The sequence below is a fragment of the Phycodurus eques genome, chromosome 9 (genome assembly GCF_024500275.1).
Source record: "Phycodurus eques isolate BA_2022a chromosome 9, UOR_Pequ_1.1, whole genome shotgun sequence".
NCBI classification, from domain to species: domain Eukaryota; kingdom Metazoa; phylum Chordata; class Actinopteri; order Syngnathiformes; family Syngnathidae; genus Phycodurus; species Phycodurus eques.
The window spans coordinates 22,154,711-22,172,368 of NC_084533.1; the positions used below are offsets into that span (position 1 = coordinate 22,154,711).

General features: G+C 40.6%; 1 protein-coding gene across 7 annotated transcripts in view; it reads right to left on the reverse strand.

The window, feature by feature from the left end:
• dlg3 (discs, large homolog 3 (Drosophila)) overlaps positions 1-17,658 on the reverse strand; it is a 132,905-nt gene that overhangs the window by 24,149 nt on the left and 91,098 nt on the right. For all 7 annotated transcript variants that reach the window (XM_061686314.1, XM_061686315.1, XM_061686312.1 and 4 more), the window contains one exon: positions 17,299-17,401. In XM_061686314.1, coding sequence (XP_061542298.1) covers positions 17,299-17,401 — 103 coding nt within the window. The remainder of the gene's footprint in view (positions 1-17,298; positions 17,402-17,658) is intronic.

Sequence of the window (17,658 nt, forward strand, 5' to 3'; positions counted from 1 at the left end):
AAGTGGTTTTGATTATCATATTTTATTTTAAGGGGTCATAAATGCAGTGTTTTTTTGGATTTTATGGAAAATGCCTTTCAGAACGGAGCATAAAACGAAAAACGGAAAGTTGAATGAATCCCTGCATTGATTAATGACCCTCAGAACAGATGGTTTATCACAGATCTGGCTAAAGTAAGCGGCGATGTCCCATAACAGGCAATTAATTACACAAATTAATGAAGTTCAATACAGGCTCTTCAGCATGGTTCAATGGAGAAAAAAAAAGATTTAAAAAAGGGTGGGGGAGCCAGGAAGACCACTAACAATATTTAATGCATGGTCATTTGTCATAAGAGCACAAATCCAATTGCGGTTGTTGATGAATGGCGCCCCCTGAGCCGACTCATTAACTACGTTCTCATTGGATGTCACTCACTACATGTTACTACTTAATGATTGTGCACTAGTTGACAACTGTGTGCTACTAGTACAACTAGTGTCAAAGTTTTGCTACTTAACATTTAGTGCTTCACTAGTTAAAATGTTACTGATACAAACATTTACTGAAATTATGACAGTGTAGGTTAGTGCTAGACTGCGGCAGCCATGGGTACAAATTCCTTTTTCCACCTGATTTAGCCACTTCTGATCTCATTCAAAGCATGCAGCAAAACATAAAAAATAACTATCAATTATGCTATTATGCTAATAAAATATTGAATGTAATTATGACATTTCAAGGTTAAAAGGGTGAGCAATTAACGAGTTCGCCGAGCAACTTCTTGGTCTTCTTGGTTTCCGAAAACATATGCTATTAGATTAACAAAATATTTACTGCAATTCTAACCTTTTGAGGTTACGAACAATGAACTAGTTTGCTGGCGTGTGAATACGTGGTCACGCAACACAAAGCGTCACGCTCAGTTACTGTTATTCTTTTACATACATTTATTTTTATCAATGGATTGTTTTAGACTTACAGTAGTTAGGCATTTTTCATACACATTGTTCATACTAATATTTACTGTTATTAGGACTTAACGACTGCATTAGCATAGGTTAGTAGACTTATGGCATGCTTCAACTTTGTTTTAAATTGCCGTTGTATACGACACGCCTTGTAGGAGTTGACTACCAACTATCAATGTAATCATAAACAACCGCCAACACTTCCTGGAGAGCTCAAAGTTCAGTGTGGGGCCAACAAGTAGACAGGTAGCCTCGAAAAAGCAAACATCCACGCCTCTGAGGATGACCTCACAGGAGTTAGACTCTGAGCAGGTGCATAAACAAAATGGAGGTCACTGAACCTTCGTCCTCCCCCCCTGCCGAAACCTACAGGGGGATAAAAGGCAAACCTCTGGTGGGGGCTGTTGCCATCTCCACCCTGGTCTGAGTGACAGGAGGCACCAAGAAGCAGTAACTCGACACCAGCTGACTTCCAGAGCCCAGGCAACACGTTCAATACAGCTTGGGGGAAGCAGTGGAGTACAAATGCTTAAACAGCGTGTAACGTGAATTCAGAGATTTGTTTATGAAATACATTATCCATGTTTGAAGATAATTGCTGAAAACATGCAAAGACTGAGAACTATGATGTACTGTATGTAGTGTTAAACTGTTTTTCTGAATTTTTCCCTATTTTCTGGGGGGGAAATGGGCCCCAGTGACGCACTTGGGCCCCGTGAGTCACTTCTCCTCCACTATATAAGAACTTGAGCGCCTTCGTTGACATCAGTATTTATTGTTGCAGTTGCGACATGCAGTTAGCTGGCCTACACTGTGAAACTGCATTATTCCTTTGGCTAACCCGCTGGCGTAGTCGCTTTAAAATGCCCCGTTGGTATGCGCGTCACAGAGAGGTGAAATAGTGAGGAAAAATTAGGGTTGGGCATTGAGAATCGAGAGCGGATTGGAACCCGGGCCGATGTTCAGATTCTCCCGGAATCGTTCAAATTTAGAAATTTCGGTTCCCAGTTTCGATGCCTACAGTCCGCCGACCCTGGAGAAGTGGCGAAAACCAATGAAGAAGCAGCGAAAACCAACGACAAAGAACACGCATGAAGACGTGCTCAAGGGCGGCAGCGACATAACGTTTTGTTGCCTGCTTGTGAGCCGTATCGTAGTAAAAGTACGTGAACATACCTCAAGCATACCTTAAACAAACTTCCTCTCCTGAGCAGCGGTGACCACCAACACACGTTTTCCCCCATTTTGTCCTTATAATACAGTCGGCGCGATCCACTCTTGTTGTCGTCGCCACGTTAACGAGTGTATCCAGTCGCGTTTGAGTTGACAAGATAAAGCTCACTATGCCTCACTGGCATAAATAGATGAACAAGGATACATTATTTATTTTAAATATATTTTTGAGCAATTAAGTACACAAGTATATAGAGTAAATGAACAGGTCATTTAAATAGACACTGCTCCATGTTGTGATCGGATCGGTGCTCGTGTAAAGCCTAAAGCACAATGCAAGTTGATAAAAGGGAGAAACTACTTTGTGTGCAGTTTTCCCCATGTGCCAAATTGTCAAAACAGGCATTGTATATACATGTAATTGACTGTAAAAAAAAACAAAAAAAAACAAAGATTTTTACTTTTGTATATTCTGCCTGTACTTACTTAAAAACAGGAATGGAATTCATACTTCCACTTTAATCAGGGTCTTTTTTTAACAAGTATCTGGACTTCTATTTAAGTACAGTATGCTAGGACTTTTTCCACCTGTGTCCACTTGTTTGTCAGACACAGAAGAGTGGACGGAACGAAGCCCAGAAAGGACTGAGGAGGGGCCACGGGGGAACGAGACAAAAAGCATCTAAACGGCGACGAGCAACCTGAAGGCTGGCTGAACGCCACCTCGCATTCCCCGCCTTCCAAAGCCATTCATCTGTGGACAGTCAAGCGGAGCAGGAAGAAGAGTGAGCCGCAATCGGCCCGCACACTCCCCGGGGGAGTTTGGGGAGTGGCTGCCAAACCCGGCGACTAATGACAACATGAAAATACAGACTTGTCTCTGTACGATACATCACAAGATCTGCAGGTCAGTCAAAAAAGAAAAGGATTCCTTTTGGAGAAGTGAAAAAAAAATAAAGGGTTGACATTCTGCTTTTGAACATCCACTGAGATAAAATGGGAAAGTCACGATACGACTGTTCAACCCACTTTATAGGTAGTCTTTTGTTGGCCCAAAACAAACAGGAAGAGTGATGGAAACAAATGTTCCTCTATCCTGCCTGGCTTTTGAGTAAAAATAACAACACCACCTGAAACTGAAAGAGTAGTCCAAACACTGATGGACCGCACTAACAGGTACATACCGTATCGAGGCAGCTGAAAACATGTTTAAGCCTTTGAATAAACAACCAACACACAGGCAGAATTAACAGCTAAAGTTAGCTAAAGTTTTTGTACTTCCACTACCACTTGGCATGGATTCTGTCAGATTCCGATTGTATGATAACCTTGAGCAAAAATATTGCGGTATTGCAATTACAGTAGCAAGGGGTTCCCCAAGTACCAGACAAAACAAAAAGGTTGATGAAATATGTTGAGAAAGAATCACATTATACTGTTTTACTCTAATTTGAAGGCATTATTTGACAAGATTTTCTAAAGATATCACACAAAAACCCAAAAAAGGCTATTTATTTTCCCGATTTTCCAAATTCTTGCTGCGTTGTGCTCAGGATAAAGTGGCCATTCCTACGAGGCTCAGCATTTTGACAGACTGTGATTTGGGAAATCTTGTTGCATTGCTAATTACAGCTCAATAATGTATTGTTTTGAATTATGTTTGGGAAAATAACTTTTTTTTCCTTGAACACAATCGATTTTATTTTTAAACAACATAATAGCGCCTCTTCCACCAACCAGCCCAGGAACTAGTTCCTGTTAGCAAAAGGTTCCTGTGGCCCATGTAGTTTGTATTCCCATCGCCCCTATTAGTTCAGGGTAGCTTAACCAAGTGAGGCTGATGACATACAATGTTGCTCATTACTGACACCTACTCAATCTAATTATTGCAAGTACCTGGTAACTCAAGCTTCAATGTCTTGGCATTCAGGCGATTACATTTTTTTACATGCAAGTTCTCCAGCTTTAGAAAATACCCACTCATATGCCTTTTATGGACCTTTTATTCACCATGATGTACTGCAATGTAATAAGTAACTTGTAACTAAACCACTATATACAGTTTCTACATGTCTTTGCTTTAGTTACTCAGCTGTCTACAGCCAGGTTACCATTGAAAATACTGTACTCTACCTGGATTAATAAAGGTTCAATAAATTAAAATAAAAATAGGACTTCATGGACAGCTCTTATTAGTTTTAGTTTTTAAACACAGTAGTGTGAAGTAATTGTTATGTGTGAATGTGTTTGTTTAACCATTTAAAAAAAAAAAAAAAAAAAACGTACATTGCAAATGTTTATTTGTGCATGTACAAACACACAAAACGAAGCTTAATTTCCTTGTCTTGCACTAACTACTGTATAGCAAACATCACATTTTCCGCAGGCTGGATGAACCTTGCAAACTCTTGACAGTGACAATAAAAATTACGGGTTATTTTTGTAAACGTAGATTTTTTTTAATTTTCTTTATACATTGTCACCGTCCAATGACAATCAAGTATCACGCTTATTCACAAGGACCTGTTGAATGCCACAACTTCCACCCAGACCAAGCCAACTTGATTCCAGTTCCTGATGTCACTTACTAGACCACATACCTTTAAGGCACATAAACACACAAATAGTACAGCACGAATAGTAATTATACTTTATAAAAGTATAATTACTTTTATTTCTTTACATTTTCTTCTATCGTGTCTTACAGAATCCACTACAACTATACCAGAGGGATGGCAATTAATTTCAATGGGGAATGTTGATTTGATATACAGTGTGAGTAATTTAAGGACGTAAGGAACTAAAGTCGAATTAATATCTAGAGTCAATGTACTAATGATTGATGTGTGCAGGTCAGAGCTGGGTGTCTAAATTAATTATGCTGATTTCAATGTTAAACATTATTGTCATTTTACTTTGCTAGACCTAGCAACACGCTGAGAGGAACTTACCAGCGCAAACCATATTGTATGTGAACTTTCAGTGATGGCTGTGAAAAGATTGCTGATGCTATAATAACAATCATTTGGTATTTTCAAGACATACTAAGTTACAAACAGTATTTTAAAATTCTGGGAAATTTCCAGGTTGGATACTTTCCAAGAGAATTCACAGGAATTTATAGGAATAATCACAAATAGACCAGGAATTTATACAATTGTAGGTTGTCTTCTACTATTGAATTTAAATACAGTTGGGGAAAATATATTTTAGCATAACCCTGACACAAAAAAACTGATATAATGCGCATACTGCGGTACCTTGACTTAAATGGGCCCTAAATCATGCGTTTTTCGAGCTACGAGCAATCGCTTGGCTGCTTTTTTTTTTTTTTTGCACGCTCAGTGTTGCGCGAGCTTCGGATGCACCCCCACTCGAGTGAAGGGAAAACAAATTGGAGCATTTAAGTTGTAATGCTCGTTCATGTGTGCAGAGAGCGCTGTAAATTTTGCATGGATGTCTACTGAAGACTAAACAAAATGATTATATTAATGCTTGACTATGATACGGTTCCATTACATTACCCTCAATTTTGAGTTAATTTCCATAATTCCCATGGAAAGTTTCCAATCTGGAATATTCCCCATGATTTTAAATTCCTATGGAAATTTACCAGAAATGTTCTACCCCTTAGCAACCCTCAAGTTTTGTCCCTCACAGTTGTTGCGATCGTGCACGTGTGCCTAATGTTTTGTCCAGTCAGCGTATCCAAGCAGCCTGGCATCTATGTGCGATCTAAACAGCATCAATTATTCACGAGCACGGCTCAGAAATGCTGCAAGGAGAAACATGAGGCCCTTTTATTCCCGCTCAGACCTTTACAGCACTTCACACACAAGAGCTACTGTATCTTACATTTTGGCAGCAGCGGTGGGCCCAATGGGAGGCGTAAGAGACAGCTAATAGAAACTGGGACTCTTCTGAAGGTGCGTGTCCTCATTAGTTGCGCATTTTATTTTTGGGGGGCGGGGGGACAGCGGCTCGTCTTCTGATCCACTTACACAACACGTCTGGCGTACACTTGTAATATGAGTGTGTGTTCTGTTTGCAGGAAGTGAAACCCGTGGATGCACAGCCCCCTCACTAATGACCTTGTCGAGGATTTCTCTAAGTGACGACAGTGAACCACCACCTATTATTCACAAATTTACCTAATCACGTTTTTTGTGCTCATTCTGTAATGCCCTAAGATAACGCCAAAACCCTGGCTAATTGGAAAGTCGTAATCGGTGTCGAGGAAGTATTATCTTGACTCTTCTCAGCTCTTTGTATGCCAGGGAGGAGACAAGTTTAGCCTGGGTTGTTAGCAGAAGTTACAGACAGTCTTTGCCGCATGTATGTTTTTGCTCTGCTAAGTGGTTTTTAAAAAGCTAACAAACAACAGATGTCTCGTCATTGTTTAACAATTGCTACGTATTGCAGGTTGCAAAGGCAACATACACCTTCACTTCCAGTGCATTTTCTTTATAAATAAAATCATCTTTAAGCCATTTATTTCAAAGTGTTATATTGTAAAATGAGTTTTTAATTATATTCTGGCATGTTAAGGTCACAGTTAGTGGTATATTTACATTTTAATTATTAATACAATGCTGCCTTGACTTACAAGTTGAATTTGTTCTGTGACCAGGTTCGTAACTCAGTTTACTCATATATGAAATAAAATGTTCCAATTAAAATGAATTGAAATGCCATTATGTTCCAGCTGGCCTAAAGAAAATATGTAATAAAGACAAATAGCAAGGTGTACAAAAATATAAAAGAAAATGTAAATCTTAATTTTATAAATTTACTATACATTGGGACAAGCCAAAAGGCACGTCAACAACAATAGTGCTGTTTGTGTACCTTTAAGGGGTGTGGCCTAGTGAGCCATGTCAGAAACTTAGCCAGTAAAGGCTTGTTTATACTCCGTGCTAATGTCACTGCGGCTATCCCGCGTACAGTTTGCCTTTATACTTGAGCGCAACCCACACGCACCATTTTGAAAATGTCCTGCAGTTCTTCTCCAAGTCGGGGGTGTCGCTACGGCTGGTAATGGCTAGGGCGCCACAGGGTGGAGTTTCCTCTCCATTTTATGGCCATTTCCGGTAGCCATTTTTACTTTCCTTTCCGTAACAAGGAACAAAGCAACAACAATGGCGACCGTGGAACAGTGTCGGCAAGAACACATGGACCTAGATGACCAGATGATACGTTTAATTATGCTGCAAAATCGATCAAGAACGCTGCGGGGTAGGTGGTATGTGGAACGCTGAGTACGTCATCACAGCATGTGATTAAAACGGACCAATCACGAGAGATGAGCTCCGCGGTATTCTATGCGCAGCAAAAATTTTTGCCCTGTGCGCGTCAAGTGACGCATAGGAGCCGAGTGACCCAATGCGTCGGTCATGTGATGTAATGCAGGCGCTGTCGGCGGCGCGAGCACAAAGAGGCCTTACATCCGCGTGTGAGCGTTTGGCCGTAAGTTGTGGCCTACAGAAGCTCTTTGTGAGTGCTCCCATTTTGTGTGATTCGTGTTTGACTGTTGGTCCTGTTCAATGAACAGGTGAAAGTGCATCAGCAACTGTGGCTCTCCTTCCCCAAAAACGAGGGCATTACAGTATCTTAAGCGCTCCTTTTTTTTTTTCCCTTTCACTTAACTCCAGCAGCAGCATATCTGAAGTTAACGCCAATTTTAGCTCAATGCAAAGCAAAAAAGACTGCTCGCACCTGAAAAAAAGTTAGCTCGCACGTCAGAAATGTTGTGGCATTTATGAGTCAAGGTACCATTGTGTAGGCAAATGTAGCTGGAGTTTACTACTGTACACTTCCTTGGAGCTTAAGTGTGCTGATGTTGCACAAACAGGCTCACCACATTTTCTCGTTTCCTTCACGTACATGCTTTAGTCAAATTATACGCGTTCCGCAAGTCAATCGACGCGCACATTAACTCATATTTACTCCCCCACTTCCTGCGCAGACTGTCCTTGAACACCATACCGAGGGAAGGCAGTGGATTGGTTCCTCATGTGCCAAAAATCGAAAAGGAACAATGTTCTACATTCACATGCCAGTCTGGGATGCCAGAGTGTTACTGGGGAGAGACCTCAGGTCACTCGGGGGGATTTCAGGAAGTCAATCATTAGCAAGCGCTTGTCTTGCATGTTTGAAGTAGTTAAATATTGTACACAGATAAGTGGCCTTTGCAGGGTGAAACAGAGCAAAGTTTGGAGTCTGTGACCCAACCACATAGCTAAAGTGCTGCTGTCTTACATTATTACAGTCAACCCACACCCATTTGCAAATTTTTCTGTAGAATATGATTAAAATTGTGTAACGCCGCAATGCCCAGCTCCTTCTCAGGCTTCCGTGAGGCTTTAAAAGAAAGGTGAGAGAAGGTAAACCTCCTAGATATACTGAAAGAACAAAAAAGGGGATAAAGGCCAAAGACATACATAGTTTTAAAGTATATGTACGTATAGTACGTGTAAAGAAAAAGGGTATTTTTTCAGCTTATCAAGTGTGAGGATTGTGGGGGAATATTGTACATGCTTAGTTGAAAGCCATTTGTTTTTAAGGTAAATGTAAAATGAGTTTGAAATTAGAGCTGTAACCAATACCACTTTTTGAGAATTTGTGTACAAGTACATTTGACTACTTACAATACAGAGGGTACCCATAGTTGATAATGCCATTACATCTTGCGATTGATGACAGTGTTTTTTAATATAGTTCAAAAACTTTTCTTGAAAACTTCACTTAAACACAACACACTAACATCAAATTGCACGTTTTTCTTACAACCTTGTCACACATTTCCCTTCAATGTAGCTTGTAATGAGGCATTTAGTTAAATGGTGTCTCAGTAGCAACGTGACAAGATTGGTTAGAATGGCCACTTCAATCGCAGCACAACACACCCAAGAATTTTGAAAATCTGATGATGGCTTCCGGAGAAAGTGAGTTTTGTGTGTGTGTGTGTGTGTGGGGGGGGGGGGGGGGGGGGGGTCCTTTTTGGGGAACGCTTTTCACCGATAGAAAATATGGCCCCAAAAAAAAAAAACACCTTTAAATTAGAGTAAAACAGCATAATGTCATTATCTCTCCACATATATAAACAAAAATACCCACACTAAAGTAAATAGCCATGCTGACTTCGATTTTGAACATACCTTTTTTCTCATGAAGATGCTCATTTAGGCCCTAATTAGCATAAATTGACAAAATATTTTTAAAAATGTCATTTTTTAAAGGGATGGTTTTTATGTATGTGGTCTGTCGGAAAGTATCATGAAAAAGCTGTGAATATTGAAAGCTGTTATCTTGAGTCGATAGCAAAGTATATTGATTACAGTTGTGTATATAAAAGTTAGTTGTGATAATGACACAAACTTACGGTTTTTAAGGATTAAGTTCGGTTTCATCGGGGCCCTCCATCTCCATGCAAAATGACTGCACTCTTCAAAAGACTACTCAGGAAATACCGAATATTTCGCTGAGTGACGAGTAGTATTATTCAAGCAAATTCATCCACGTCAATACATGAGTTCAATATGGACCGATAGTCTCGTATCTTAGCTAATCTTAGTTCATGTTCATTCTTTGTTCAGAACTACAGGACTACACAATCATTTACATTTTACCAACAACCACAAGCAAAGCAAACTACACAAGCAAAGCACAACATTCTGGTTTTTTTTTTGTTCTGTTGTAGTGACCTAGTGATCGTGGGGTAATTGGCCACTTAGGGACAGCAAAAAGGGTAACACAACAGTATGTTATTTTCCGTATTTAAAAGAGGGTTACATGCTTTGTTAGTGGAAGAGCAAACAAACATATTACTGAGGTACAGAAACTAAATCGATCACTCCGATAATTGAAGGGAACCTATGTTTTTTTTTATTTAACTCGCCCAGAGGACATAGCAGGTACATGTACAGGTGTATACGTACTGTGCCGCACACACGTCGGCTTGCGAAATCACTGGTCAATTAAGGCCATGAAAACTCAATGAGTCACGACTTTTTGGATGAAGTTGCTATGAGCCTAAGGAATATACTAAACTGCTGTGGAGTGTCAGTATTCACCATTAACAGCCACTTGTCACGTTGCTAGTAGACTACATCGATCTGATCAGTTTGATCGGTATCGTTTAATAATTAGCATTTTATGCCATAATTCGCCGATTCGATCAATGATCATCGATCGGCTCCGCAAAAGACATTTACTCTGCGTCACCGCCGCGTATGAATCCAAAAACTTTTTTATTTTTAGCCTTGTGGCGTAGTAATGTAACTATCTGACGGCCAATAATTTTTTTAAAAATGTTGTTGGTGAAAAAAACACGCCGGTGTGGGACTATTTTGCGGTGTCTCAGACAAACAACACTCAAGTTATTTGCAGACTGTGCACAACTGAAGTACGTCGTGGGGAACGTCAACACAACAAATATGATCAGGCACCCGAAGACTGTACACAAGGAGGAGCATGCCGCTTTCAAGCAATGCAGCGTAGAGAGGGTGCGGTGGGAGGGTGGGGGTCGAGTGAGAAAGTTAGAGTAAGCATGTCATTGACATTTATTAAAGTAATTTAATTGCAATAAAGTAATTTAATTACTTATATATATATATATATATATATATATATATATATATATATACAATATATATATATAAATAATATATAAAATAATATAATGCAACACCAATTCCCATGAAGTTGGGATGTTGTGTTAAACAAATAAAAACAGAATACAATGATTTGCAAATCATGTTCAACCGACATTTAATTGAAAACACTACAAAGACTTGATATTTAATGTTCAAAGTGACAAACTTGATTGTTTTTAGCAAATAATCATTAACTTAGAATGTTATGGGTGCAACACGTTCCAAAAAAGCTGGGACAGGTGGCAAAAAAGACTGAGAAAGTTGAGGAATGCTCATCAAACACCTGTTTGGAACATCCCACAGGTGAACAGGCTAATTGGGAACAGGTGGGTGCCATGATTGGGTATAAAAGGAGCTTCCCTGAATTGCTCAGTCATTCACAAGCAAAGATGGGGCGAGGTTCACCTCTTTGTGAACAAGTGCGTGAGAAAATAGTCGAACAGTTTAAGCACAATGTTCCTCAACATACAATTGAAAGGAATTTAGGGATTTCATCATCAAAAGGTTCAGAGAATCTGGAGAAATGCATGTAAGCAGCAAGGCCGAAAACCAACACTGAATGCCCTTGACCTTCGATGCCTTACTGCATCAAAAACCGACATCAATGTGTAAAGGATATCACCACGTGGGCTCAGGAAAACTTCAGAAAACCAGTGTCAGTAAATACAGTTTGGCGCTACATCCGTAAGTGCAACTTGAAACTCTACTATGCAAAGCAAAAGCCATTTATCAACAACACCCAGAAACGCCGCCGGCTTCTCTGGGCCCGAGCTCATCTAAGATGGACTGCTGTAAAGTGGAACAGTGCTCAGTGGTCCCACGAGTCCACATTTCAAATTGTTTTTGGAAATTGTGGATGTCGTGTCCTCCGGCCCAAAGAGGAAAAGAACCATCGGGACTGTTATCTTTTTCATGAACGCCCAAACTTATTCCACAAGACAATGCCAAACCACATTCTGCACGTGTTACAACAGCGTGGCTTCGTAGTAAAAGAGTACGGGTACTAGACTGGCCTGCCTGCAGTCCAGACCGGTCTCCCATTGAAAATGTGTGGTGCATTATGAAGCATAAAATACGACAACAGAGACCCCGGACTGTTGAACAGCTGAAGCTGTACATCAAGCAAGAATGGGAAAGAATTCCACCTACAAAGCTTCAACAGTTAGTGTCCTCAGCTCCCAAACGTTTATAGAATGTTGTTAAAAGGTGATGTAACAGTTGTAAACATGACCCTGTCCCAGCTTTTTTGGAACGTGTTGCAGCCATAAAATTTTAAGTTAATGATTATTTGCGAAAAACAAAGTTTAGCATTTTGAACAATAAATATCTCGTCTTTGTAGTGTATTCAATTAAACATGAACATCAGTTGCAAATCATTGTATTCTGTTTTTAATTTATGTTTAACACAACATCCCAACTTCATTGGAATTGGGGTTGTATATATAAAATATAATATAAAATATATTGGACTTCTGTGCTCATCACGGATTGTCTATAACGAACACCATGTTCAAGCATAAGGGTGTCCACGTGTGCACTTGGCACCAGGACACCCTAGGTCGCAGTTCGATGATCGTGGTCGTGTCATCGGACTTGCGGCCGATGTCTTGGACACTCGAGTGAAGAGAGGGGCGGAGCTGTCAACTGATAACCACCTGGTGGTGAGTTGACTCAGATGGTGGGGGAAGATGCCAGTCCGACGTGGCAGGCCCAAACGTATTGTGAGGGTCTGCTGGGAATGTCTGGCAGAATCCCCTGTCAGAAAGAGTTTCAACTCCCACCTCCGACAGAACTTTGCTCATGTTCCGAGGGACATCGAGTCCGAGTGGACCATGTTCCGAGCCACCATTGTTAAGGTGGCTCTCTCTTCACTTGCAGGACAACTTTGGTATACTAGTAGGACAACTATATTAGTAATGTGGCAAAACAGTGCACTAGTTGACAACTGCATACTACGAGTACGATTGACATTCTGAAAATTTACTAGATAACATCTAGCGCTTCACTACTTGTAAAAGTAGGGTGGAAATGTCAACTACAGCAGTTCTGCCTCACTAGCGTAGCTGTCCTACTATGCCAATGTTGTCATACTTGTGTACAGAAATGCCATACAGTAGTGGGGAAAAAAAACCTTTACATTTAAGACAGATTTAAGTTTTTCTACTAGTGCGCTGTATTGCCTTACTATTGAGGACAAAGAGCTACTGCCATCCACTACTGTATGACCTTTATCCACACTAAAAGGACACTTTGGCATACTAGTAGGACAACTAATAGTCAGTTGAAACTATTAGTGACTCCACTAGGTCACTACTTGGGCCAAGTTGTGTTGCTGGTGCAGCACAGTAATTAACTCGTAAGGTTTCATAGCATACTAGTAGGCCTACAGTGGTAAAAACAAAAAAAAACATTACTACTAAGACACAGCCATTCTACTAGTGCGCTGAATGGTTTTACTAGTGAGGACAAAGAGCATACTAGTAAATGGACCTTTAACTGGATACCGAGGATATGGAATAAATGTTCAAACGGCTTTCCATACACACCTGTTGGACCACACCTGTGCGTCCCCACCTAAAGCCTTGAATTACATAAGAGCCACACAGAAATGAGTTTCAAAAGCATAACAATGCTCCCCACCGTGTCCTACTACACAGCACTACTTTATCCAGCCTCAACCGTGTCGAGTCACCACGACGTTAAGGAGATTAAAATCGAATCGATGTGGTTTAATCGCAAACAAGTGCCAATCATTAACTAACTAACTAACGTGTGCGAACGCAGTTCATTAAACCATAAACATCGTAGTACACATAATGTATGTTTTTAAAATTCAACTGTAGAGTAAATGGCTAATGTAAGTAGGGTTTTTTTTAACTGCTAACTGGCTATAACTTCCACTGTGGACTCCACTACCGAGGAAGTACATACAGGTTAATAGCGCATCGGGCTACCTAAATACACTTGTTCAACCCCAACACAAGCACGAGACATTTTGACTGTTTTCCCCTTTTATTTTTTGTTTTATTTTGTTAAACAACTGCCTCGTCTCACCTCAAATGGACGTAAGCTTCGCTGGTCTCCGCCGGTATTTTGTCGGGTTTTCAACCGGCCATAAGCGACTTCACGCGGCTTGTGCTGGGCTGTTGTGCACTAGCCCATCCCCCATCCTATCAAAACTGAGGCTGGCAGTCCGATTTCAACTTGCTCGCTTGGCCTATTTCCACCTTTTTCCTTCCTCCGCGCTTTTAAAAAAAAAAAAAATGACGTTTCCCTTCTTCAATCACTCTTTTCTCCTTCTTCTCGAGCCAGGGCAGCCTCCTGCGTGTGTGTTCACCGGTTAAACCAGTCGGCAGTGAGAGCGAAGAAAGGGGCGGCCAACCGTGGTTCATTTGCCCGCCTTACGTGATGCTAAACCGGCCGCATGCTAGCCGTAGCACCGCCCCCCTCTCGCAATCAATATCCGTCCGCGCGAGCTCTTCACAACCCGGACACGAGCGCACTTCCGCGGCCAAACCAGGTAGAGCTGGGGCCTATGGAAACGACTAGGGCGCACTTGTAGAATGACTATGTCTCTAGTATTTTTTTCCCCCACACCTAGTACCACTTTTGGCCTCTTAGTTCGCAATTAAACCTTACCAGCAAACTACAGTGCTGTAGTAGAACTGCTACTAGGCCCAACCAGTAGGCAGGTAAGCAAATGGCTTTCCAAAAAGCTTAATGTCCATGCACTAGTACACTCATTAGTAGAATTACTAGGGTGCACTCGAAGAACAACTGGCCTACTAGTACGCAATTAAACATCACAAGTAAACTACTGCGCTGCACTGGTGACACCACCTAGTAAAATAGTGAACACAGACATTAAATATATGTAGAACCCGCCTTAGGCCGAAATCATACGTAAGCATCACCACCATATTGAATGTGGTCAGTGATACTCATTCATTTGTTTTTTCGAGATATTGTAAGTGTTTTACACTCAAAGACAGATCTCACAGAATTGAGAGTGAAAATTGACATTTTAATGTATCTCGCCATTATAACATAATTTTGCGAACATAATTTGTTGACTTTGCGGCTAACAGTATGAGGTTCCATATGTGCATAACACTCGGTGAATTTCTGCAGTGAATCGACAAATTTTTCAGTCCATCCATCCATTTTCCGTACAGTCCGCTTATCCTCAGTAGGGTCATGGGCGTGCTGGAGCCTATCCCAGCTGACTCTGGGCGAGAGGCGGGGTACACCCTGAACTGGTCCCGAGCCAATCCCAGGGCACATAAAAACAAACAACTATTCGCACAAACATTCACACCTATGGGCAATTTAGAGTCTCCAATTAACCTACCACGCATGTTTTTGGGATGTGGGAGGAAGCTGGAGTACTCGAAGAAAACCCACAATGGCACGGGGAGAACATGCAATCTCCACACAGGTGAGGCTGGATTTGAACCACTACCTCAGAACTGTGAGGCAGATGTGCTAACCAGTGCCACTATTTCTTTCAGTATACAGTTACGTTTATATTAGACTTTACACCGATCTGATCGGCCTGATTGGTATCGGCCGATAATTAGCATTTTATGCTGATTGGCTTTAATGTCACAATTTGCCGATTGATCGGCTCCGCAAAAGACATTTACTCCGCGTCGCCATCATGTACAGTATATTTGAATCCTAAAGGTAGTTTATTTTTAGCCTTGTCGCTTCTTTTGACGTAGTACTGTAAATATCTGACCACCAATAAAGTTATTTTTTTTTAAAAAACATGTCGGCGGTGTGAGACAGAGACAACACGTACTGCCCTAAGACTTCAAGAAAAATTAGGTCTTTCATGATTGCATTATGTCAGACTACTGCAACAAAATGTTGTATTCCGATACCACCGCATCCCGTTTTTGAGGATCATTGGGCTTTATCTTGTCAACTCAAATGCGACCGGATACACTCGTTACCATGGCGACGACAACAACAGTGGATCGCGGCGACTGTATTATAATAACAAAATGGGGTAAAACGTGTGTGCTCGGGAGAGGACGTTCTTTTAAGGATTGCTTAAGGTATGTTCACTTAGTTTTAATACGATATGGCTCGGAAGCAGGCAACAAAACATTATGTAGCCTAGCAAGCTAGTGCTAGCACTAACGGTTGTAAGCGAACATGCCAGCGTTCTATCGAATCATGCTCTAAAGTTTCGGTGTGGGTGAAGTAGTTTAATTACAATAAAGTAATTTAATTACAGTAAGTTAGCACCCATTATTTCTGTCATGTTGTAATGTTGGACTGACCTGACTGATTCGAATGCATGACCTGACTAGAGCAGTGATTTCCAACCTTTATGGTTGGAAAAAAAATCTCACGGCACACCAACAAACAAAAATGTCACAGTAAGTGGATACATTAATTACTGTATGTACTTCCTGCCAGATAATAGAAGACCATTCATTTGTTCTGTCTGTCACTGTGCCTCACTAGCATAAATTGATGAACAAAGATACATTATTTATTGTAAATATTTTTTGGGCGCAATTAAGTACACAAGTCTATACAGTAAATGAACAGGTCATTTAAATAGACACATTCCTCTATCTTGTGATCGGTTCTCCTTTTTTTTTTTTTTTTTAACTCGCTGATCGGTCCCAAAAAAAAAAAGCCTAGTTTATATACGTTTTGTGACATGGTATAACAAGATTTATCTTATGTAAAAATATGTGACTGGTCTCAATAAAGGTTGGGAAACACTGCATTACACTATCTACATAGAATCACACAGACAAAAGTGATTAATTTTAAAACTACGTGAATAGTTGACCTTCTCTTTACGTGATCACGTCACTTGTCGCTAGGCAGAATTTGTGGAGCACACGGCCCAGTAAAATAAAACGCACCACCCTAGACTGGATTCACATTCCATGGTTTAAGTGACACAATTTAAAAACATTTTATGGCACAGTTGGGATATGCGTTATGGCAGCATAAAAATAAGAAAACACATGGAATCTAATATCTTTCCATGTAAACTCAAAGCCCAGGGGCCAAATCTGGCCCGCCAAGTCATTTCATGTGGCCCACGAAAGCAAATCATCTGTGTCAACTGTTTACAGGTGTCGGTTGTATAAGTGAATGCATGTTCGGTGCAGAGTACACTACTGCTGCGGTCATATGCCATATTCAAATTAAGGAGAACAGCGATCAAATCAGTGTGAAGCAATTTACATGTTGAATATTAATGAGAAATCTAGCCGGCTTATCTGCAAGGCGTAAAAGACCAACTAGAATATCTTGAAAAACACCATCATGGACATTTTTAACCAAAATTATCTTGCAAACGTGATAAAAGGCAATCATTCATTCATTCAACTTTCCGTACCGCTTACCCTCACTAGAGTTGCGGGTAAAAGGACATCAAAGATTTTAAAAAAATGAAAACAAAATTTGATGGCATTGGACCTTTAATTGCGAACTTTGTGTTACTCTGTATTCCAATGACGTGGAAGGAGAAGAACGTGAGGCTTACCTTCAGGTCTGTACTGAGCAATGATGGTGACAGTCTGTCCGGCTCTCTTCAGGGCAGCCGCCGCCTGCTCATGCGTCGCATTCCTTAGATTCACACCGTTCACCTGCAAACCAAAACAATAGGGAAAAATATCTCAATTGATTGTTCATGTCATCCAAAGTTAGGAACAATTTGTGATCATTTAAAGAGTTGAAAAAGACAAGGGGTGCATCTCATGCCTCTTAATTGCAACCTTGAATTGCAACTTTGCTCACTCCCTGGTTGATGTCCTCAACCTAATGGGTTATTTAATAAGAAAACTACAATTCTATGATATTATACATAGAGGAATGACATTTCTTGCTTCAATTCAATGGACAT